The sequence below is a fragment of the Cryptotermes secundus genome, unplaced genomic scaffold (assembly GCF_002891405.2).
Source record: "Cryptotermes secundus unplaced genomic scaffold, Csec_1.0 scaffold934, whole genome shotgun sequence".
In the NCBI taxonomy this organism is placed as follows: domain Eukaryota; kingdom Metazoa; phylum Arthropoda; class Insecta; order Blattodea; family Kalotermitidae; genus Cryptotermes; species Cryptotermes secundus.
In genome coordinates this window covers 985,864-1,013,135 of record NW_019738977.1, presented here as the reverse complement: position 1 = coordinate 1,013,135, position 27,272 = coordinate 985,864, and the positions used below count along the sequence as shown (strand labels likewise).

Below are 27,272 nucleotides of genomic sequence, written 5' to 3'. Positions count from 1 at the left end.
AGTTCAACTGAAACTTAGTGAATTCTTTAGGGAGGATGACAGACAACAACCATCAGAAGGAGCTTCAACATCTGTAACAAAGATCAGTTTAATTTCCCAGTCAGTAGCTCTTCTTTTCAAACTGTTCAATTAATATACCAAGTTCAGTAACTGCAGTTCAAAATTTTAAGAGGTGTAAAAATATCTGTAATTACATTTTTGCTTTTATACTGAGTAATTTATTTGTTACAATCATATAATATTATTGTGCTAAAATTTTAGTATGGTTACTTGATTTTTATATGGCACAAATGCATCCCCCAGTTAACAATAATAACATGGATTCTATGGGAAAACAATATTCAACATGTGACTCTGATATTCAACTGTTTCCAGGAACACATTCCTGTTGAATCTCAGTACTGATCTGTACTCTGAACAATACTTTCTTTTGTTGAGCATATGAATTATTGTGAATTTGCCAGGTATAACAGGGAAGGTAGACAGAGGCAGTGAATGAGGAATAACAAAACTCAGTGCTGTTAACAGTCCCAGTTCAACACTTTACAAATTTGTACACATTAAAATTAATACTCTACACAATTATGGTACATCAAAATACTGTGTTTTATTATCTGTACAATTCACAAAAGTGATTGTCTCTATGTGAAGGTAGACAAGTAACTATTTGCTACATATCAGTCATACTCTTAAGCAGCAAACTAAGAGTTTAAGAGTTTCAATAAAACTGATATCTCCATCAACAGCCATTTAAACAATGTCTCTTATATTTACCAGCTCACAATTTAAAGTGTACATGAATATTTCTTTGCCCTATTATCTGTGTAAAATCACTGAGTCACTTGAAAACAATATGTAATTCATAGCTGCATTTTGTGGTGAAAGAAACGTGGCATCCAAATGGACTAATTGAAACGATTTTCTGCTTCTGATGCAGACAGCTGTTATGCAGTTCTCTCCATAAAGTACTAATAAAATGAATGTAAATATTCAATCAAGACTTCTGAGGGGATGAGCCATGTCATTGTGGAGATGGTGTCTGACATTCCTGAGACTGTCTCCAGCTCAGTCATCAGAAGTTGATCTGTGATGGAGATAGAGACAGTCTCTGAAATGTCAAACATTAGCTCCATACTGACATGGCTAACTGCCTGAGAAGACTTCAGCATACTGTTGCCATTAAAGGTTACAATCATATCATACATAACAGATTCTTTCTTAAATGGCAAGGACTAGTCTAGGTTCTGATAGTACTCGGTGTCAATGTTCAAAAATCATAAATCTAAATGGTGCAACATGAAGAGATTAATAGCTTTCGTGCCAGAATGACAAACTGTTTCAAGCTACAGTACAGTCCTTTTTCTCATCTTTAAAAGTATTTCACATTAAGTAATAACATTGTTTAAAATAGTGAAACAGCTAACCTGAGATTGAGACTTGGAATTGTTTATATGTAATTCCATCAATAGACTGCAAATTCTGTCCTGCCATTCAATTTAGAACTTTTCGGAAAGTGACATTACAACAGACAACACAAATTATGTGTAATGCACTCAATGGGCATTTATGACAAAAATTCAAAAATCATCAATAATCAATGCAGTTTACAGATGTTAAGCAAAAACACTCTGTAGAAACGTGAAACTGGCATTAAAACTGGTGTTCGGCTACTGACCCTGCAATAAGAATTGCTGGACCATTCACCAAAACAAATGTTCGTGTCTCTGTGTTCAAACAATGTAGTTGAAGGGTACATAAAAACTCATCTTACAGACACAAAATTGTTCTTCAGCTTGAAGAAGGTCAAGCACTTGCTACAAAATTGGTAAGTTATTTTCATGAGATAAATATCACTGAATTTATATACAGAGTAAATCAGCCATTACATATAGCTCACTAACTGTGAACTGACCCACTACACTGTAGGTCCATAACCATTTATGATGATAGGCAACTAGGGGAATTTTGTAATTTATAGTGGGCACCATATTAATCTACTGAAGAAAGCAGATATAAATTTAAATAACTGGATGAAACAGTTTTGGATCTTGGTGTTCTCACATCAAAACATTTTCCAGAACATTGCTTTAGCACACACTGCCCTACAAAAAGAAATACCTAATGAATAATTCACTTCCTTAGAAAATTACACTCACCATTACTTACACCTGAATCCCTTGATTAACGAGACACGTACACACAACCCAAATATTTAGAACTCCTCAGCACTAGACAGACAGACATTTGGTTCATACAGTGGGTATCACATACTTTGCAATCAGCACTGATTAAGTACAGAAGTATTATTAATATATCTAAAATTCCTGCAGGCACTCAAAATCCTTTCTGAGGGCACCAAGGTGCCTGCATGCATATGATAACAATTTCTCTGCAAAACACACTTGGCCAAGGTGGTGCGCCTTGCACTAAACAGTTGTCCTCTTCGAACAAAGGTAACAGCCATCTTAAAATTGGTGTTTAATCAAGAATACGGCCAAAGTAATAATAATGTGAGATTACCGATAATGAAGAAATCTGTATTACAAAAGGCTACAGGACACAGACACAATTCCATACATGTATCGTATTAATAACTATAGATTCATCATTTCATAAGTGTATTAAAATAACATCAATATCATAAATATCCAACATCACACTTCTATACCTCATAATTGTAAAATGATATATAACCACATTATCAGTAAATTTATGGGAAGTTGTGGAGACTATAAATAACTGTATAATTCATCCAGTTATTATATGAATTTTCACTGCATTTCTTCATATTTGGTGTAGCATTCGCATATATGTACTCAGTCTTAAGAAACCACAGAATGCAAAAATTTTATTATTCAGTGGTTTCCCCAAATGCAATGTTAACACAGTTCTAATGTATTTCACCAACTGTTTTATGCAACAGCAAGATGTATTCTTGTACAAAGAGTGATTAAAAAGGATGTTAACACTTACTTAAAGTTTTCTGTTATAAAGATTTGAATCTGGAATAAGTCCCTGAAGTGGGAACAGATCCGAATTTGGCTATTTTTTAGGCATCTTGAATAATTACACGTAACATGTAATATCTAACACACGTTTTGTCCTCTGTACACCAGATACATTAATGCATAAATGGATCAATATATTACAATAATCAATGTTATATATCGTTTCATTATAAGAAATGGGCAGATTTCTGGATTTATTGTGTATGTTGTAAAAATCTGAAGAAAAACTGCACAGACACAAGAAAATAATGCTTTTAGAATACAGAGTGACCCGTGGTACTAGGGTGAACACCTATACTTAAGTTAACATGAAAAAAGGGGGCTAATTCTGCAAGAACACGCAACTATTTTTGTGATAGTACCACCATGCTGCTAAGTACTAGAAAACAGAGCCTGAAAACTGCATTGTTGCTGCACGGAAATTTATTTACCAACTGAGAAGAGACCATGAGTGGAATCAAATCCTGAAGTGCTTTTCAGCTTCATTTTGTTTGTTGTTTTTTTCTTGGGGGGGGGGTAATTTCACCATGCTGTCCAGTTGAGTCACTGTCACAAAATATGGAGGCCACCATAACATACATGTACTTACATACTTTTTAATTTCTATAATCATTGATAACAACATGGTGGACATATGAACTTGTGCGGTGAGAATAACACTTAAGTTAGGGTCCTGAAGTGATGTATTATAATAAATCTTTGAAAAATATTAAACTTTTCTCAAGATAACTGTCTGTAAAACATAAAATAGCAAAACTGCAGGCCATTAAAAATTTTTTAGCTTTCAGTTTGATGATGATGACTAAAGAATGCAAAATTCAGTATGCAGACGATCATACCTAAACATTATATACAAAATAGTATTATACTGCAGCATCCTGTTGCACTGTATAGATCTGACTTTGTGTTCCATTTCTCGTTATCTATATGCAACTTTGGTTAATATTCACTCATCTCGTCTCTTTATTGTATACCACTACCAGCCAAACTGGCTATCATCAGGTGTATAGGTTATTGTGATGAAGGAATCTGCTGCTTTGCTAAAAAGTTTGTAAACGAAACACGTTCATAGCAACAGTACGATAATCCACATAACCTAGAATATTCCGAGGCATGCACAAAAAAAAAGCAAACATTATAAAAAAGCATCAGATTCCTTCATCATAGCAACTTATACACCTGCTGATGGTGAGCTAGGCCAAAACATACAGTGGTATGCAATAAAGATATGAAGATAAGTGAATATTAACTGAAGCTGAACATAGACAGCAAGAAGTAGAATACAAAGTAAGATATACAAAATATTGTTTGCAAGTCATCAACAACAAATGGCAATGGTGTACTTAAATAATGATGATGATTCAATTGTTTATTTATTTATATGCTGAGCTCACATGATAATAACAATATAAAAACAATAACAGCAGTAACAAATCAGTGGGACTAGAAATTTATATAATAGCAAAATAGGATGTATGAGATCTGCTTGGAAATCCTTGTTCTACATTATTTACAGTGTGTAACATGGCACCACTGCAATATTTACTTTACCTTTACTGAGTTATATTGAAACTGTAAAGATGATATATAACTACAAGATACACTGATCAGTGGCTGTGTAGCCTAAGGTACAAAATGTCTCTGCCCACTCAAACACTAGAATCATGGGTTCAAATTCCATTTGAAGCATGGATGTATGTCTGTGTTCTTTCTGTGTCTGTGCTGTCCTCTGTGGTAGAGGTCTTTCAATTGGCTGATCTCCTGTCCAAAGAGTCTGTCAACTCGCTGTAAAATTTGTAGTTCTCAAATTAAGTCTGAAATAGGAACAAGCCAGATTGCCTAATGGATCAAATGAAGAAGAAAATGAAGAAGAAACACAAAATACTAGTCAATGTGTAGCATATAGAATTTACAATATATTATATCATGGTATAATGAAGAGAAGCATGTATGCATTGCCACAGTATACATTCAAAAACATTATAAGTGTTTAATTTTAATAAAACTACATGAGCCAAAATCAAAACTATATTCATTTTAACAGTTGTTGATTCATTCAGTAATTCAAGCTTTCTATATTTCCTGTTTGTTTTGCAGATCAACTTACTGGAAGTTTCAATTATACATAATTTATGGTCTGTACCCACAACACTATTATGAAGTTCAGAATGTGGTGTATTATACCTGCAGTGAATGATCACAACATATTAATGCAGCATAATTATTAAACACAACAAATCTGGTGTTCATGTGTGTTCCTAAATATGTAACTTACTGTAGCTAAATGTAAACAGTACAAGAAGTATATAGCACATATTGTCAGAAAACACTTGCTGGAAAACATGTACCCCACCCCTACATGCACAAGTGCGTATGCAAGCAAAGACACACACACATGCAGTCTCACACTTACAGAGAGAGAGAGAACTGACAGCTTAAAAATTGTCATTTACATAGGGGCCAGATTTTCTCCTTTGATCATCAACTACAGTTCCAGCTCGAGATCTCTGCAAGAAAATAAGAATTCATAGTTGTTTTCACACAATGAATTTTACAAAATATTATTCTGAAAAGTACCCTACCTAGATCCTTATTTTGAATTCTACTGTGTGTTTATGTGCTCAGGGAGCATAATTTATAATGTAAATCTTCATTTTATATGTACAAGAATTAAAATTGTGTATTGCATAATCAAAGTGATGGGATCTGAAAATTATGATCTTGGGTTGCTATTGTTGGAAAAAGAGTAAATTACTATAAAAATTAGCAAAAATAAATCAAAAGGGGAAAACAATTATAGATTATCTTTTCATATATATATATATATAATAAATCTACACATACCTAACAAGAACCTGAGAAACAAATTCTGTAGTTATAAATATTTTTAAAAAGCACTATACTGTTCTGAGGAGAGTGAATAGCCAGAAAAGAATACCTTCACTAAGTTATCTTGTCCATCATTCAAATATCTTGCAGAACTGTAGTCTCTACAAACCAGCTTTTCCATTTTACAGCAACAAATCTACATTTTATCTTTTGTCAGTTCTGCCCCATAAATTATTTAAAATGTAACACAATTCATCTAGATATATTAATATGTTTCTAACCATATTTTAACAGTAGATACAGAATTCCCTATGTGGATAAAACTTCTCAATATGAACACTTAAACAATGCAACTATTCAGAAACAGGTTCAGCTGGTACCAAACCAACTGCATTATAATTTTGATACAGTGTACAAGAATAAACATAAGATAGTAATGCACCTTAAACAGCCAGTTATTTTACTGTAAATTTGTGAAGTTACTGCTATGAATGATATACAGTCTTTTGAAAATGCTATTACTTATTATTATATGTTCATTTGACCCTCCTTTGACACATAAAAAGGCAATGTAACGTGAATTTACATAATGTGTATCCGGTTTTATGTGGTAACGCAATAAAAACAACTCACTTCTTCCATTTCATGCATGTCAACACAAATGTGTGAGTGTAAACTACATTTTTCTAAATGTCCTAATTTTTGGTACAAAAAACAAAATGATGTACTGACAAGTCTGTTACAGGCACATGAAAAGTTCAATGTACTGCTAATCAATATATTTTAAAATGTAGTTTATCTTCTTCAATATTTGTGATGGGAGCAATTCTTATTATGAAATAGTAGCTGTACCATGTTTTACTTTAAAAATGTTAAAACTACACAACCTACTATAAAATTTACAAAACTTTTACTCATACTATTATACAAACTTTCAATTAAATTGGTGTATACCATCCCAATATGCTACTCTGTTTTACAAATTCCTTGCTTCAAAACACATGCTGACAATTCATTATGTAGAAGGCTTTATTTTTCTATACCTAATATTAAAAACAGCACAGCATCTAACACAGATGGAAGATCTGCCACTTTTATACAGTCCTCCTCAACAACATTATAATTAATAAAAAAATAATATGTTAATAATAACAATGGCAAATTTATATACTTCATTTATTCTAAAACAAATTTATTAACCTCATTATCAAATAAGAATTGCTCAGATGAATCACTGAAAAATTCTAACATCATAACAGAGGAAAATAAAATGCAGTTTAAACTGCAGCATTACTGAAAAACTGTTGTCATAGCAGAAGTCACTTCAGCATTTTTAAACAGCTACACTACTTAACAATACTTCTGAAATCAATAAAGACACTCAGCTGCAACCTAGTACTGTTTCTTTGAAATGCTGCAATTAAAACTACATACTTCCCTATTAAACATTAAGGAGAAAGAATTCTCAGCCTTGGCCTCAAATCAGCATTATCATAATACTAGCCAGGACCTTTACTATTATTATAATTTTAACAGTGCTGCATATGAACTGATTGTATCCAGATTTCCTTTATGTATTCCTTCTGAACTGACAATATAGTCCTCAAATGTAACACCAATTAATTCTCTGAAATTTGTTTTTTCATATAGGTTTCACAATTTTATCATCCATTAAATATAGTTACATCTGAAATTATTTAATAAATAATAATAATTTAAATATGCTGCAAGTGGCACGTGGGAAGTCTGCGTTAACACTTTCATTGCTACTTTTGAGAAGAGAATCAGTGCAAGAAGTTTAAATTTCCATCTCACAAACATAAAATCCCAGTAAAAAATTAATAATAATTAAAGAATCATTGAACTGCTATGAAAAACTCGATGTCAGGCTTCTAATATTTGTTCTGGGTTACCACATTTTCACAAAATACAGAATGTCAAACACTGATAAAAAGAATATGAAAACCAACCTGTTACTTGGGGTAAAACTTTGCCTATGAAAATGTTAAGTCAGCAAATAATATTATAGTGGAAATGAACTTATAAAAGTGAAACACGCACTCCTGCTCCAACAGGTTCAGGATATGCATTATTCCCAAAACATCAGTGTAGCGATTATTCTTATGCATCTAGACTTACTCTTTTAATACATTTAGATATCTTGAAGCTCATAGAGTTATAAAACGTGAAGGTATGGCCAAGTAGAAGTCAGGGAACAGAATTTACTGGTGAACATGTATATACTTGTATTGATCATGGTCCAACAACCTATGCCATAGTAACCTCTATAATATTTTAAGTTCCTTGGGTTTTCACAACACATCAGTTCTACTGATGTCCCCAGATGTGAGAAAATAGCACATTTGTACTGTTAAAGAAGTGGCATTTAATTACCTTACATGCAACATTGAAAAGGTTCTGTATATTTAAGTAGTGCCGAAATTGTAGCTCAAAGTCCAAGTAAGGTCAGCCTGTAGAAAATTATGCAAAAAATAACCATAGCAGGATTATATACATTTAGGATTCATCCAAGGATATATCAGGTCATAATAACTTCTTGTAACGTATCACATTTTATGGCCTCTGGCATAAAGACTGCAGCCTCTCTTTATCAGAGTTATAATTTAATTATAAACTATGCAGTATAACTCCTCTGGTTAATCAACAAGAACTTATAGCAAATTTATAACTTTCAAACGTTTCTTCAACGTAGTCATGGCAGTATTTCCCTAAGAAATAACTTTTTACTTTAATGTAACAATTTATAATATTCTACAACTAGGGTAAATTATGAACATACCAGATAAGCTAGTTACATTACTTGTTAAAATCTTGTAATCTCTGAGTCAAACAGCTGTTAAATTTATATATGCTGCATTACTCATGAAAAGCAGAGGACTGTTATTCAATAATAAGCAGCAATTGCGATTATCACCAAGTCAATTCCAGCTGCTGTGCTCCAATTATCCCTAAGTCACTATGGAAAAACATTTCCTTCTTACTGTAGAACTTTTATCTATCTATCTATCTACATTTACATCAACATAATGTGTCTCTTCATTCATATTCACTCTTCACATCACAAACAAATGCATTAAGAACCTTATGGTATAAGAACTCATTTTAAGTAGTAGATTCAGGCTGAAAGTAGTGCAAGCCGTTCACCTGAAACCAACAAAACAATGTCCTTTAGTCTGGGGTTCCACAAATCCATAGAAGTCATTAAAAAATGCAAGGAAAACAAACCTCAACTATACATCTTTTAATCATCTAATTTTTTGTGTCATCTTCCATAAAATATGAATGATGACAAATATAAGCAAATCTCTAATTTGCATAAATCTGACAAGGGAATGGTCTGATCCGACATGTCGAAACCTGCCATGATCCCCCCCCCCAATGCAAGAGTACACACAACAAAATCCACTGTCAAAATTTTAGCTGCTAATACGCACTGCAAGTAGTTTTTAAAAATTGCTGAAGTTACTCATTTTTTCTGTACGCGGAACCGCTTGTACCAGAGGTTTGTACAACCCCAGCCTAGGCTGAGTCAGCCGTGTTGCGCGTTGCGTACTGCTCTGCTCTGCTCCAGCTCTGCTAGGGGTTGACATTTCTCTAAGGGTCTGGCAGGCTACAATATTAGCCATGTTCCATTACTAGGTAATGACCATGAAACAAACAATTTCCCATGGNTGAGGAGCAAGAATTGATTGGCTAGCGCGCGTAATGGTGTAGACGCGGGCTATCGCCGAGCGTAGTATAAATGCGATCGTTTGAAGCAATCTGATTGGTTAGCGCGCGTGATGGTGAAAAGTGATGTGAAGAGCGAGCGTTGCAGAAATGCGTGATAATGTGGGATGTTCCCACAAATGAGTTCAGTTGGGCAGTATTTTTCAGCAAGTAACGACATGAGGGCAGAAGGTGAAGAATCTCAATGATTATAAGCCGTTACCAGGAAACGGCTAATGGAGGCTGTAACAGACTGAGAACACTACTCTGTGTGCGATAGTGATTTGTGAAGTGTAGTAATGAGATGTATAAGTGTGCAATAAATCCAATTACCAATCCAAACCCAAACTACAGTTACTCAGACTCGTGACAAGATGATGGATATTTAAATTCCTTTAAATTCTCCATACTTATATAGTAATTTTTATAATACTTCCTGCAGCATTAAAAGATTAATAAGAATCTAGTTTTCAAATCTGCATGCATAAACTACATTAAATTTGCTTTATATTACAAGTTATTCTATGTTCTTCAGTACACATCAACACATCATTGAGGATGTTTATAGTTCTTAACAGCTTATTTAATTATGCTATATTAATCTTGCCAGCCACAGTATGGCCCTGGGGTCGACTTAGCCTCTAACAGAAATGAATACCAGGAATCTTCTTGGGGGGCTAAAAGGCAGCCAGAGCATAAGGCTGACAACCTCACCACCACCTGTGAGTCAACTGTCTAGAAAATTTGGAAGGCTTGACATCTCACAACCCTATGGGCCTCAAGGCCTGTTACGGGGATAGCTTTAGCTGTATATCAATTGCAAAGTTTATAAATACTACTGACAAGATACAGAGGAATGGCCATTAGCAGTGAAAATGGTGAAAAGCCTTAAGTCTGTTCTCCTAGCAGAGATTCAGAACATGAAACATTACTCCATTAAGGCCAATGATATATTGCATTATATATATACTTATTGACACAGGGCACAATTCACACATTTCAAGAAAATAACACTGCAGAAATTATTTTAACTATATTAATAGCATTACTACATTTATAAAATCTATAATTAGAAAAATAAAAATGCAATTGTTTAATTTCAAAAGATGGATACAAAAAGAATATGCAGGCCAAAGGGCAAAAATTACACAAATAAACATGTATATACAGATTCATNGTAATCAACTTCCTACTGTGACTTGGCACTCATTACGCAACAGGCAAGCACTGCAGCTATATAAGTGAGCTGCACAGCGCCTAGTGAACTGTACTGTAATAGTCGCCGAGCCGAGTTGACATATAGCAACAGACGCCGAGTCGAGTTATAACCTGGCCATCGCCGAAGACAGTTCCGAGTTGTAACGTAACAGTCGCCGAGCGTGTTATCAACAGTTCTCCAGTCAGCCAACTACAAGTTGGAGTATAGCAGCCGTCGCGGAAAGAAGAACCGAACGTGTGTGTGATTGTGTAATTGGGAGTGTGTGATACAGTGATACATAGCTCCCCTACTGTAAACGTGTAGACTACTGAAGACAGAGTGAACTGATTTGCGCATAGGGTTATAAGTCGTGAAACCCCGCAACAGTGTTAACAGATTAATGCGCCTAGGGTTATAAAGTGTGAAACCCCGCAACTGTGTGATAATTAATTGTAGCCGTTTCTTGTAGATTGTTGAATAAACCAATTAACCATCTCTACGGCGTCTTCAGTAACGAAACACGTTACATTGGTGTCAGAAGTGGGATTTGAACTTACACACGTGATCAACGGGATTCGAACTCAAGACACGTTACACTGTATTAATAGCATTACTACATTTATAAAATCTATAATTAGAAAAATAATACAATTGTTTAATTTCAAAAGATGGATGCAAAAAGAATATGCAGGCCAAAGGGCAAAAATTACACAAATAAACATGTATATACAGATTCATACACAAATTACACATTACAATACAGAATATAAGGAAGTACACCACTGAACTGCAGATGTATATTAAATATGTGTCAAGCAAAATTACCATTAAATGCATTTTCTGTTCCCTGAATATCAGTTCTTAAGAATCTAGTTCTAACTGGTACTTGCTATTTTGCAAAAGAAAATAAAAATACGCAATAATAAACACTTACAGTCATATCATACTCAGTAATATAAGCTGGAATTTCAAGCTGATCAGGAGACATTACACTGTATAGGTACTCAACCCCAGGCAAGCTGTGCACTTTTTGTTTGATGGCTGGAGCCATAAATGTTGTGAACCACCATGTCATCATCTGAAAAATTAAAATGTACCTTACAGAGTTCAAATATATCCATTAACATTTCCAGGCTCATGGGGCAATTATATGTCATGCAATGTTCTCCTAGACCTTGGATCAACAAGCAGGACCCAGACAGTATATTTATGGTTCTGTGACATCACAGAATGTGCATGCAATCCATATAATTGGTTGTGTTTGAATGGTACAGTGTTTTCGGAAGAATTATGAATCTTTGCCCAGTTTCAGTCTCACTGAAACATATAAACAATGGCTAGTGTACTATTCATTCATCAGTAATCTGTCAGATGACAGGTCCACAGTCTCTTCCAAAACAGTTCCTCCACTTAATGCGATCTTCTGTTTTTGGAAAGAGACTTCCCAGGAAAAGTGATAATGTGGTACTTTTTCCATTTGCTTTCCACATCGCAGTACAACAGCCGTTCAAACCACTCTGGTCATGCCTGTTGCTATATGAACTTGAACCATCTTGAGCATCATTTGCTCTGTGCTTCAAGTCGCTCCTAATGATGCTGCTTCCGGCATCAGTTTTGAGTTTTTGGTCTCTCTCTTCATCTGATGCCTACCCTTTGGCCTGTCCAGCAAGGGATGCCCTGCCGGTAGCTATGCTACCGCTGGTATAGCTCTCAGGGTCCTTGGCATTCTATAAAAGGAATTAATAATACTATTAAGTGAGTCAGAGGTAGGAGTGTTTGCATGTGCCACTCCTTTTGAGAATCATCGAGGCCTCCTCCTCCTTCTTGATGATTCTGGAAACTAAGGAGACCGTGGTTAGCAATGATCCTGGAAGCACATTTGCGAATGACCTTGCCTGGACAAAAGTGTGTGGAGTTCATAAGTCAGCCAGTCTAATGGAAGCAATAGTTGAGCTGCATCTGATCGTGGGCTTCAAGCTCTGTGCAGCATTTGTGTGTGTGGTGAAACAGTGCAACAAGATCTTAAGTGACTACTGAGAAACTGAAAATAACTGTTCCAAACATAACTAATGTTACAATACAACTGTTCAAGTTTGAAATAAAACAGAGCTGTATTTTGTGTAAAATGCAGAACCTATACACTTAAAGAATTTATGATTTATACACTATCTGCATGTTGCGTAAAAGTTTACAGTTTTACGTAAATTAACACACCTGGTTGAATGGTACAGGGTGATTCATATAGAACGGGCCTGACGAAATGAGCTGTAATATAAAATATACCATACAGATATTAAAAGTAGTTTACACATATCTTATCTTGAATTGTGTGCCGTGATCAGAGCAGGTGTTGAAAGTGTCCACCGTTTTCAAGTAGGCGCGCCTCCACCCTCGTTTGCATATTCGCTGTGACTTGCTGCAGTGTTTCTTTAGTGATAATCCTGATTTCAGCCGAAATGTTGTCCTTTAAATCCTGTAATGTATGCGGTTTGTTTGCATACACCCTGTCCTTCAGTAAACGCCAGAGAAAAAAATCCAGGCTTGTAAGGTTGGGGGATTTTGGGGGCCACATCTTTTTAGAGATGACGTGATTGGGGAAGAAGCTCTCAATCAGTTCCATCGACATGTTGGACATGTGGCACACTGCTGAATCCTGCTGAAAATAACCCTGTGTAAGTTCCACATCATCCAGCTGCTGCACGAAATCATAAAAAATATGGCAGTATAAGGTGCTGTCCACAGTCGTGTCGAAGAAGATCGGTCCAATGATTCGTAAACCAGAAATGGCGCACCACACACCCATTTTTTGTGGGTGTAGTGGTGATTCAGCAATCTCATGTGGGTTTTCAGATGCCCAGATCCTGGAATTTTGTGCGTTTACATATCCTGATAGGTGGAACCATGCTTCATCACTAAACCAAGTGATATCCAAAATTCTGGGGTTATCGTGCACGAATTCCTGAAACCATAAACAGTACTGTACCCATTTATCTTTATCAACATCACCCAATTCCTGAACACTGGTGATCTTGTAGGGATGAAGATTCACTTTCTTTGGAGCCCGTTGACACGTTGAATAAGAATACCCGGTTTCCTGGCTTAGACGTCGTAATGATTTCTTGGGAGACTGCAGTAACCTGTCCCGCACAATTGCAATCGTTTCTTCTGGCATTTCTGGGTTTTTACCACATTCACTTAAAAGTGTTCCTGTCCTTTCCAATTTCTGAGCCAAGGACTCTATAGTTGATTTCGCTGGCTTCTTGCGAACTCCAAACTTCCTCCTGAATTCCAATTGTGTGCTTGCAATCGAGCCTGTCACCCAGTACGTACATACAAGAAACACTCACTGTTCAACAGTGTACTCCATGACTGTCGCCTGCGCACTGCAGACATATTTCAGGATTGTCCTTGACCTTGCAGCATAAGGGCTGCCACTTGCCGGATGATGCGCACACCATTCGACTCAGCACGGCCCATGGATTATTATGTCTAATTGTGAGCAGTTATATGCATCACCTGCGGAATTATTAGCAAATTCATCAGGCCGGTTCTATACAATTCACCCTGTATTATGGGGTGGGATTGTGTGAAAGTCAATAATTATTTCCAAGTTATGCATTTATCACACAAAATAATCAAAGTAGTTCTTGAAATATAGAGAAATAAGGAAACGAGATTCATAACAAAAATAAAAAGTGTCTTGAATGGGTTGGTATAATGAAGTATCAGAATTTCTGAAAGAAATATTCATAAAACAGAATGTGCATTCATCAGAACCAAACAAAGCAATATGAAACTCATCATAGGCTCTCAATTAAAGACTGCATATTTTTTTAAGTTGTCATAATAAACCTGCCAAGTAGCCTGTTAGAATTTTATCAACACTTCAGAAGAACTTACTGCTGCTGCCATCTTTGCTTCACTGCCTGCACGGCTTACTCTTCAACCGTGAAGATGGATGCAGTATGTTCCGCTGATAACTTTGTAAATCTCTACCAGACTACATGACGTCACATTCAAGAAGACAGTATTCTTAACAGACACCACTGTGAGCATGTCAAACCTAACTGCATACGCAACTTTCGTACTAAGTGGAATAGCAAATTCATGGGTAAGAATATACAGTGAATCCTTGTAAATGTGAAGCTCTTGTGCCAAAAGGTACGAATTCTGAATCAATGTCATCTGCATTATATGATCTTCATTACAGAGTTACTTGCTGAGAAGAGGAGTGAATAGTACGGACATTAGCATTTGATTGGGTCTGGTAATAAATACTAAAAATTAGTTCTAAAATTTTCAGAAATTATGTTATAATATTTAAATTACATTCAGTTAAAATAATAAATTCTGCTTTAACATTAATATGCAACTGTCATGATTTCATATTACAGATCATTTTGCATCATCTGGAACTGTGGCCATCAAACATGAAATAAAGAACCTTAGATCCATTATTGCAGCACTTATCAACCACAACTTAAAACAATTATCATGTATGTCTCTATTTTTCAGGAAAGTAATTTGTGAAAACCAGATGGATTAAGATTCAATATGAAATGTAAATTAAAAATATTAAGAATCTAAACTCTGAAAGTCATTGACAATCACAATTATGAGAGTGGTGGTGCTTGTCATGGTGGTGATACTAATGATTACACTCTGTGCACAAAAGAAACATAAATTTGTAGATGTTTATATAGTTATACAAATACCTTTGTCCAGAATGTTGGGTGAACAATATAGAAAGCTTTGAGATTCTTCTTGTATCTGCAACAATTAAAGAAGTATCATTAAACCTACAATAGAAACAAGAGCATAAAGTTCCAACATCTCTCTTTTACTCTAAAATCAAACTGCACTATTGTGCCACAAATAACTTGGAATATATATTGTGCACAAATTACCATATGTCAGTCAGTACTTACTTCATTCAACCTTGAGTAATATGTTCATGAAGATTAAAGTAAAAAATAACTTAGGTATCCCAGCACAAATAAGTGAACATTTGAATGTAGAATTGTAATTCTGTTTTGTTATTCATTTTTGTTCATGCTCAACCGGTTCAAAATGTAAACTGGTATGTATAAAGATACATGTCATCAGTACTTTCATGCGGCCTCATTCTAAAAAAACGCATAAAACTTGCTTTCCTACTACATACATTACAAGCTGTAGGGCTGCTATCATCATCATTGTTGTTGTTATTAGGACCTTATTACTTACATGCAGCTTCTGTCAGTATTAAATTTGTCAGATAAAACCCTAAAAATCAGTACTGTCGCCAAGTTTGTAATTACTTACTTAAAAACATTTCTAATGGGTAGACATGTTTATGACTTATCTCTGAACTAAATTTCATAAGCCTGGCTCCAGTGGTTCATTAGTCATCAATCTCAAAGCTGAAGAAAATTTTTGCCAGGCAGCCTCACTGTTTTGTTACATTCTATATAAAATTTCCTTCATAAAAGTTCCATATGTTTTGAAGACCTATTACCATACAAAAATTCCGAACGTGGTTCTAGTGTAGCTCCCATGCCACAAGCCTGCATATGAAAACTGAAATCTGTTGTAAGAAATTGATAGTATAACTGTTTCAAGTTGCTGCCCTTACAAACACCTGAAGAGATTAAGGAAAACAAAAAATCAGACTACCAACCCTCATCAAAATAAAAACCGAATAGCCACGTATTAGAAACTGACTGTATACTGCCAAGCTAAAACTGCTCAGAAGGAAAGGGAGGAAGCCATATGTAACAAAGCAAGCACTTCTATCAGCATAAATAATTATATACACAAAGAAATACCTTCAAAATAAGACACATATTTATTTAAATCACACTGCCTTCTCAGTGTTGAAAGGACAGACTATGAATAAAAATTAATGTCTAAAGAATAATTTGATGACCTTCAATATCTGCCCTCACAGGAAGATCAAAGGTAACAGCCATTATTGGGCAATCTTCAAAGCTATGAGCCATATCAAGGACTGACTGAACAAAAATAAAACACCACTTTGAACTACTCAAGATGTGAACAGTACTTTCTATCTTCATAATTTCCATCATGAGAATTTACCACAGAATGAACCCAACTACAAGGATTATCCAAACACTGTCTTCAGTGCCCTGTCATAGAAAAAGTTTATGGAAAATAAACATCTATACTGCAGTAGAGAATACATATATAAATATGAAAAAGTGATAAATTAACATAAATATACATTGGAAAGTCTGGACAAAGTATAATTTCTGAAAAGTTCACAATACATTCCATGCCACTTGTAGTCAGTTTCTTTGACTAGAACTAGTCAACTTTCTCCTTGTAAGCATTTACTCCTTGATCTCATGTACATTACAAATGTATTACATTAGTGAAACACATGGAGAACACTGGATTAAGGCAATGTGAATGTAATCTCTAACCAGGAGAGTAAAAATCATCCCTGTACTTAAAATTGGATCCAGGAAATTTTGCTTTTATTCATTAGATTATAATATGTACTCACTTGTATGGCAGAATATTATAGACTTCTCGCAGCCATGTGAAGGATGGATGATTTGCATTGGTTGTTAATGTGTGGAAGTATGCTATTACATAGTCACTCTTCACCAAAGGATCCAGCAGATAGATTAAATATAACAGTGCCTATAAACAAAAACAAATCATAAATTACTTTTAGAAACATCATTACACCCAGTTTTCACTGAACCCTTGTCTTAAACTGGGACACACCTTACCACCTGGGAACGTGGAATTCTAAATCCCCCCCCCCTTACAATGATGGCAAGCAGATGTTAACTTGGGTGTAACAGAATGAGTACTGAAAAAATAAAACAATTGGCTAGCTGAACTGTGTGCATGTGCCATTATAATAGTGCAACCCACAACCAATAAAGGCTGACAGGATCACTGTATCACAAAGCAACAAGAAGCTCTATAAAAGGTTATGATTCCTATTTCTCTTGAAATGCTCCCACATGTATATACAGGGAGGACTTTCACTTTGTTGACTGGTTCCATGGCTCTGCACTTCACAGCAGCCGGTGCACTACTTGCTGAGATGCTCACATGAATTTTGCTGATGAATCAGGATGCCTGAAGGCTGATAATGTTCGGAATGAAACGAAGTTATTTCCTTTGTTCACAGATCACCGGAGGTGTTGAAATTCTGTCCATCTATATCTTGACATTCCTCACATCAGAGGTTCTGATTTACCTTTTGAAGTTGTTCTGCAGGAATATTTGCAATTTCCCTATGAATATTTTCTTTTAGTTATTCTTCCATTTGGTGGTTACTGTTATAAAATTTGTCCTTCAAACAACCCAAGAAGAAAAAATCACAAGAGTTCAGATCGTGTGAATGTGCTTGCCAAATATACTGCTGATAATTCTATCCCCGAAAACATTGAACAAAAAACGCCAGATACCACTGCTGATAATTCTGTCTCCGAAGACATCAAACAAAGTCTGCACTGACATACATGCAGTGTGGGCAGCAGCTGACTCTTGCTGAAATTAGCCATAGAGAGTCTCTTCTTCTCTTAACTCTGGAAAGAACTGCCCGAGAATGACCTGAACATTTCTTTGTCAATTAACATTTCACTTATTTTCTAGGTGTATGTTCAAGTCTGGTCCCAATCTCATCTAACTTCTGCTCAGGAAGCACTCGACACTTATGATTTTGTTTCTTGTCTATTAAAAACCGAATTGTTCTAAACTTATTCACCATATTGTGAATTTTTTGTCTGCTGGGAACTCTTTCATCATGAAATTTACACCAAAATCTTCACTGACACTTTCTAGTAGATCTGTACTTCACACAGGTGTCATACAGAAATACGTATTCCTCTAAAGTATGGCACAACCATGACACACCACACTGCTCACTAACTGTTAACTGAGAACAAATGGCTAATGGAGCTGATAACTGCTGTCTACTGCTGACAAATCATAAACAAACTCCCATGAATAAAGCACACTGCTTGCTGTGAAACATAATGCTGACATGCTGTCCACAGAATAATTACTTCCCTTCAGTCATGCCATCAGGCATGCTGATTAATCAGGAAAAATTCACAGCAAGAGACACACCACTTGCCATGAAGGGTAGGGCCATGAACCGATCAACAAAGTTAAAAAAAAACTCTGTATAACCTAGCATAAATTGTAATTTAATAATTATATAACTTAGTGATCCATCTTCTTCTATAATTTTCACCAGCATGAATTTCTTTTACTTGATATTTAAATATATAACCTCAAATACATGTGACTCCACTACATTTGCTGTTTCAAACACAAAAAGGCACATTCCATACATAGATCTCAAAATGTGTTGGCATAAATATGATTTAGCACCATTCCAGGAATATATATGGTGGTGTGGAGATAAAAGCTCTAACCAGTCTTAACCTTGGCATTAAATGGACGTGAGGGGTTAACTCATTTTGTCTGCTTTGAGGTCAGAGACTAAGGCTGGGTGAGCTCAGAGGTGGCATAGACATGAGAGCAAACATAAAAATCCCTGCCCCTGCCAGGAATAAAACCTCAGTCTTAGTCTATATTCACGTTCACAGGACGCTAAAATATAACATTACAGTCTATAGCCAGTCATTTACTAGTTATGTAAATAAGATCTAAAAATTTGTGACTATGGTATATTAACAAAAACATTGTTTCACAACAGAAGTAAAAAACTACAACTCTGTCCAGTGTAGAATGAGTGGGAAAATTTGTGTTTCCTATATTGGTGACATATAGAGAATGTCTCTTCAGTAATGATTTCTATTCCGATAGTTCTCTGGTGCAAGGCCTCATACATGTTAAGTTTTTAATATTTTCATGCTTTGTCTTAGCTCTCGCAGATGGTTTGTGTTGTGCTTGGCTTGTGTACCCTAACTGGGGTTGGTGTTGTTGTCCAGAGATAGGGACCTAGCTCTATCAATTGGGGCCAACTGAGTATGTTTCAACTGAAAACATGAGACAGAATCCAGTCTCTAAAACGTTATGTTTTTAAATAAAAGCAGGACAATGGATGATGTTCAGAAACATAATATTTGCAATCATTTTACTGCTTGAACCATCCTGACTCATTATAAAATCTGAAGGCATGGCTCATCAGTAACCACTTTCAAACAACTGAAGAGTAGATTCTAAAGGGTTCTGATGATGGTGTATAACACACAGAATTACTGGGCTTTTAGACCCTCCATCGTCCAGTATTCTAGAAAATAGAAAACATGACGTTTCAAAAACTGGATCTGTTTTTGTCAACAGGTGAGGGGGGGCAGGAGACACCTACCCAGTTGGGTCCCTTGGTCAAAATATGTGACACAATAATGGCAAGGAAAATAACAGGAAATAGCATGGAAGATAAAAATAAAAAACTGCATAATAAAGAGGCATGTCTCATGTACTTACAATCTTTGTGAAATCATATTCCACGTGAGGAAAACATACTCATAAACAATGTGTTTAGGCCTTTGTGTAAATTAGTAGTTCAGTTGTCAAATTTGGACCAAAACTATATTTTGTAACTAATTTTGTCTTACATTTTTAATTTAAATCAAAGTATCTGCATTCAAAGCTCCCGCACTACATGAAAACAGACAGATGATATGAAACAAACACATATTCATTGATCTAAGAAAAAAGAAAAACACAAAAGAACAAATCTCGTTTTCTTTTAAATGCATTAAATGAGATCTGTGGCAGTGTTGTTCACCCCCTCACTTACCCTTCTTTTAACAGGAATCACGACAGAAGGCAGTGCAGGGACTATTTGAACAGTTTATCCTTCAGTAAAACTGATAATGAAAGCCACAATTTCAAGACAGCAAGAACATTTTTCCACAAGTCACAAAAACAAAAACAGTCCCCCCCCACAAAAGCCTAAAACAAATCATCTAAACTGATGCCACATTGTAAAGCATATTTACTAGAAATACTTCCTCAACTTCTCATTGGACAAAACCAAATATCAATTGGTTTGAGTACTTTTAAAACCTGATCCATGTTAATAACACTGTTACCTTGTCAAGACTAACTTCCCTGACGCGAAACCACTTTCCGACAAATACGATCACAGGCCTCCCATAGCGATCATATCCACTCTGGTAGAGGCACCCAATGCCAGATACTTCTGACAAATCTTCTGTTTTGGCACGGCGAAGCAGACGTTCATATCTGCAATAAAATATAATATAATAAGACTGAATATCTGTATTTATGCCACTATTTCATTCACAGACTTTAATGTAAATGATATACTAGGACGATTATCTATGATAGAATGAAGAGTAATGTACGAAAAGAATGACAGTATACTTTAACTGAGCAACAGATTAAGAGTATTTAGTGCTGAATGAGAACTGCAAAAGAGTGTCTATGGATGGTAAAGGAATGTGCTGATGCCTAACTGAGGGAAGTTTTCAGTCACTTGCTAGAAGACAAGTTCTTCACCAAGACTGAAACTGAATATCTTCATGAATTCAAGCCAAATGTGTTTCCACTAATCCAAAATGCTTAGTATCTATTACAAAGTATGAATCTAACATTCACTCCAAATGACTAGTAAAATCACAGTACACCCCAGCTCCAGCTTAGATGCGAACTCAATTTAAGTTAAATATGTTGCCACTGAAGGGGCACATGAAATCACTGTTTCAGTATCCAATTTGTAAATAAAATTTCCTTCAAATGTTTTATCCTGGATAGGAAGCTTTCCGTTTACACTTTTTATGGTAAAAAGGAGAGACAATTTTCCAACACACAAATACAAAAGATCAACAATAAATCGAATTAGGTTTTCACAGCAGCGAGTATTAATATCATGGTCCTCTGTAATGTGTTATCTGGCAGTTTGGTAAATTAGTACCAATATTTTGGAGGAACCACTCCATCATGAGGGTAGAAATTCACTCTCCTACCCTGAAGATGGAGGCAGTAGGTTACTCCAATATGTGGTACCTATCTATGAAACTATACGACATTGTTCCCCCGGGGACTGTATGATAATAAATATCATTATATCAACACGTGATGTACTGGTACAGAATTCCGACTATGACACAGAAGTAGGTATTTTACAATAAAGAAATCCTATAGAAAAGACACAAGAAATAACAGCAGAGTTATGAAAACAGAGCAGAAAAAGGTATAATTATTGTATCCAACTTCCTCAGGAATTAATGAATCTATCAAAAATGGAAAATATTAAATACTCTTCCCATTTATTTCTATAAACTTTGTCACAAATAAGTATTTCTTTGTGTTGATGTTTCAGCTGCGAAATAGATATGAATTTGAAAGGTGGTGGTAGCATTTACTTGGAAAGACTGAGGCAAACCATGAAAAACCTCAGTCAGGATAACTAGTAGCATGGCCAAGACTTAATCTGTGGACTTCCCAATAGGTTTAGAGTGTTACATTACACCAATCTGCCCACTGAATATTTAAGGTATTAAACAAAAAATTTCACACAGGTTTTGAAGTAAAATGGCAGTTATAATTTTTTAAACACAAATTCATACTTCAACACAAAGTTTTAGGAAAAAAGAACTTTGATACAAATTTTAACCAAAATATGACAAAAGATTCAGAAAATCAGAGTGAGATATAACATGCACATGAATATCTTGAAGCATGTCAACAAGTTGCTGTTAATTTTTCAATTCATGTATGAAACATCTAACCCAGCCATATGAAACTTCATGACAAAATTGTTGATGCTTCTACATTTCTGTTCCACAGTGCTTACTGCCCACCCTATAGTCACAATAACAAAAATGGTAAAGTTGTCCCTTTGCTTTGCACTATGCCATGAAGGCATATGGGGTTGTGGATATATAGATCCACGTATTCTTGATCTTGGCACTAGTTTGATGTGAGTGGTCAGCTTCACGCCCCAACTGCTTTACTGCCAGGAGGTTTAGTGGGCCCCAGAACTGGTCAGGACAAAATGGAGAAGAGAAAAATCTTGCCCCTACTAGGACTCAAACTCCAACCCATCACTGTGGCTATACTAACTGCACTTTCCTGGCTCTTCCTGGTCACAATACAGTAAACACATTGGCTATCATACTTCCTGAGTCCCTCTATGGCTGAGAACCTCCCTTGAAAAGTCTATAGTCATTCAGCTGGTCAAAAAAAATCCAACTTTATGGAAGCCAGAGATTCATTATTGTATTCACAAGGGCCCACTGTCTCTATTCTGAGACACTCAAATCCACTCATTCCACTCACAGCCTAGTTCTGTAAAAATTCATTTTAATATTGTCTTTCCACCTCAATCTAGGTGTTCCAGTGGTCTCTTTCATTCAAGTTTCCTGATCAAAATTTTGTATGTATTTCTCATTTCTCTTATGCATCCTACATTTCCCATCCAGCTCGTCTTCCTAGGTTTAATTTATGTAACAATATTAGGTGAATGGAACGATTTATGTGCTCATACTAAGTTAACAGATCCTGAATAAGTTGATCACTTTGGTGAGATATGAAACCATATGAGCATATTTAAGAACTTGATCATTTCTGATGATTTTGCTGTATTGAAAGGATATCTACAAGCATATGTGAACTGATACATTTGTGCACACCTGCTAGATGGTTATGTTCATTGCACTACATAACTTCTTAACATTAGCCCATGGTATTAAAGAAAGGATCATTATGTAATATGACACAGAATACATCAATTTCTGCTTAAAGAATTTTTTCATATAATGGAAATTTAAAAGAAATGTCCAACAATTTTGGCCTATAACTCAGTGTTGACCCATGTTTCCAAACTTTCCAGAATGATTATCAAGTTTCACTGAAGAATGGAACCACAGCAGATTACGTAAAGCAACACCCTTAATTGGCCAATATTATCCAGATACACAACTTTCAGCAAGAAACCAGGATGCCTAATTTTATTACGTGTTTTCATCTGTACTGACAGACCAGCACGAACTACCAAGTAGGCAATGAAACAAATTAATTACTTATTTTTAGGAACTATTTCCAGCAGTATAGATTTCCAATAAACGATCATGTCAGAGGGTCAAACTTTCATACATCTGCCATGTTTATAATTTAACACAAAGTTTCTTTCTCACATTTCACAATGAGCTCATCATAACTGTTAGTTACTCTGTTTTTGTCTGCATGCTAGCATCAGTCATACAGTCCAGTCACACTTCATACCACTCCTCTATGGCAACCAATCACAGCATACTGTTAACACGTTTTACCGTAGATCTAGCCTATACCTTACTTTCAGTTTTAGTACTTAGTGTGCAGAAGAGAATCCACTTCTTTGAATGCAGAACACATTCAGATAATAAGAACATTTTTTCTATTACTTATACAGTATACTTATACAGTAATGCTGATTTTATAACAATAGTCTTTGGTTTTACATGTAACTGACATGTCTTAACTTGTGTACCTAATACTTAAACCAACATGTGACACAAGCCTTTTTTTTTAATAATTTCATTTGAATCACTTCACTACAAATAATCACTCATCTGAATTAATTTACTTGTGATTCCCCATTGGACAAGTCACTAGATTAAAATCAAGTCACTCCCTGAACTTGTGGTGTTCCACTGCTACTATTTTCGGCTATTCATGTAGTTGGAAGTCTAATGTTCATTCACACAAACAACCCTTGGGAACTTATTCTGATTCAGCTCACATGTCGAACACCAAGTTTCTAATACCTGTTTTCTTTGTATGGTTTATTCTATGCCATGATATACCAAGTAGTTTCCTGTCATTAAATTTTTAAAACAGATTTGTCTGTGTATTGTTTTTAGGTCAAGAAATGGCAATTAAATTTGTCTAGGCATTATTTCATTTACAGAGAGAACCTTTGTCTTATACTATACCAGGTTAAGATATCTAATGAACACATATTATAACCTTCTAAGTTATATTCTCACATGCATTTAAAATGCATAAAGTCTGAAAATAATGCTCACTGAATCTAGATCAAAACAATTAATTACCTAATATCTGAATCCAGAAGAGAGGTAACCTGACCTTCGTGAGGCACTGGAAGTTCTGTTTGCTGGTGTTGCACAACTGTGAACATGCTGCCTGTCTGCTGCCTGAGTCAGCTCTACTGTTACAATCAAACTGCACTATAGCTATAACCTCTGTAACCACATAGCAGCTATCATGTGATCATTCCTCCAGCATATGACAGTGGCCTACTTTCATACTAGCTGTCATGCTTTCTTCGATGATAAAACTAGTTTTCTGTACTACATTTACCTCTCTCACTACGTAATATAGCATACTCAATAAGTTGAGAATATTCATGAGGATATAAGCCTTGTTACCTAATGTCAAACTGGGAAAACAAATTACAAGTAACACAGGATCATCCTACATAAAACATTCTTCTCTAAGCTGGAAGGTTCTATTCTCTTTACTTATTAAGATATTTTGTATCAGTTTTGTATAAGTACAATTGATGACAGTAACATAAATAAAGTTCTTTCTATCATCCCTTCTTCCTTTCCTCTCTCTTTGTGCTTCTGTGTCTGTTTTTTTTTGCCTCTCTGTCTAACATAATCTCTACTCTTCCCCCCCCCCCACCAATTTCTTTTCCATCCTTTTCAATTTATTGCAACTACGTAAACTGCTATCCTGACTGTACTACTGCCACAATGTTACTGTGGAGTACCAGCTCCAAAGATAAGTTCTGGCAAAAAAAAAAAAAATTGTATCATAGGAACTAGAAACAATACCATGAAATAGCAAGTATTCCAGCTTAAGTAGACACGTCAGCTCTGTTTCTGTAATGTCAAAGGACCAAACCCCTTCAACGTCAATTTGGGTATTCTATGCTTCTCTTATGTCTACAATTTTTTTTTCACACAATATTTCAAACCAAATCTCTCCTCAAAATCACCTCAATACTATAAACAAATATAAAATTTAAGCAAAAGAATTCAAAAGACAATTTGCTTCTAAATTCAGTTTCATTCATTTTAAGCTTCTTTTGGTTTATAATATATCTATTAAACAAGTATAACTAACGTGACAAGGAACTGCATTTTAAAACTAAGCTCAATGCACAGTGAACTGATGTGTATGTACATAAACAGTGCCTAAAGTGAGGGGAATGGTGCACAGTGATGGCATCTCACTGTTTTCTGAAATTCTCAAAGCATTCCACTTCCTTCAACCTTGGGAAGTTTGAAGATCATCTCAATAAAATTTCAAAATCCGGTTCATACCTATCAGGAAACACGCTGGGTGGCCATTAAAAAACATCTAATTACTGCGTGTGCATTCGTTGCCTCGGAGAAGTTCTTATCGTGCCGTTGCCTAGCAACGGCGGTCTCTTCTCACACAACTATTCCGGTTTCAGCCTTCATGTGATAGTATGATGCCGCTATCGATTGTTGCCCTTGTGCGTCATGCCGCGACCTCTTGTTCGTTCTGCCGCCTCCGGCAGACTTCTTATGCGTCACATTGCCGCCTAGTTGTAGTGATACAGTTATCTGTTGTTAGTCGTGAACGAATATATCTCATGCCTGGTTTGTCGATCACTTGAATCATTCATGTTTAATTTTTGTTTCATAAACGATATATTATCTACAGAGTAATATGGATAAGTGGCCGTTAAGTGGTGCTAAAACACAAAAAGCGCAGACAAGCAGACATCTGTGTGGAAACACAAGTTGAGCTAACCATGAACGAGTACGCAATGACAATCACAGCGACAATCAATGATTCAATAGCAGTGAATGATTACAAGTATCGGTTCAAGATGGCCTATATGAAACAACGCGTAATTATACCAATGGTGACTCACGGGCTGAAATTAGCATGTGAGTGGGTGGAAGGTTCTGTTCAACATTATGGTGATTCAAAACAAATATACCGGCAATTTCCTCCGATAAAAAATCTTAACATAAACTACAATTCATAGAAAAACCTGTACAATACTTTCTCTGCCAAAAAAAAAAAGTAAAATGATGGAACCGCAGGATGCTAAATCTCGACTGAAACGGTATGAAGCAGCAAATCGTGTATTTGCCGGCGCTAAATGATCGAGTTTCAAACTATTAGAAGCAAGGTGTACCGTATAGTCTGTGCGCGCAGACATTGCCCTTCATACTGCACGTGAAATGCGGAAAAACTGTTCAAGGTCACACTCTAAAGTGCTCTGAAATAGGTTTCATGGTCGATGATTCGACCCTACTAGCAAGGAGACTGCGCAAAAATATGAATACGCGTCAGATTGCCGGATTCCGACAATTTCTTGCTCGACAGGGAGGAACTGAAGAATATCGAAACTACTAATGTTGTATTGGCAACTATGTGCATTTTGCAGACGCAACAACCGGTGAAGCGGCAAAGATTCAGACTCGTATTCGGGAGGTGCTATGTTCGAATTTCAGGCAGGGCATCGGCAATCCTCACTCGTATTTTCCTCAGCTCCTCCATACAAATGCCGAAACACTACCTCAATTTGGCCACGAACACTTCCATCCAAATTC

General features: G+C 35.7%; 1 protein-coding gene across 2 annotated transcripts in view; it reads right to left on the bottom strand.

Annotated features, from left to right (window-relative positions):
- Positions 1-516: 516 nt before the first annotated feature.
- Positions 517-27,272, bottom strand: part of LOC111871517 (protein GDAP2 homolog) — a 142,501-nt gene continuing 115,745 nt past the window's right edge. For both annotated transcript variants that reach the window (XM_023864676.2, XM_023864677.2), the window contains exons 8-12: positions 20,799-20,952; positions 17,273-17,412; positions 15,480-15,534; positions 11,699-11,842; positions 517-9,002 (exon numbers count right to left, since the gene is read on the bottom strand). In XM_023864676.2, the coding sequence (XP_023720444.1) occupies positions 8,961-9,002; positions 11,699-11,842; positions 15,480-15,534; positions 17,273-17,412; positions 20,799-20,952 (535 nt within the window). In that variant the 3' untranslated portion in view covers positions 517-8,960. The remainder of the gene's footprint in view (positions 9,003-11,698; positions 11,843-15,479; positions 15,535-17,272; positions 17,413-20,798; positions 20,953-27,272) is intronic.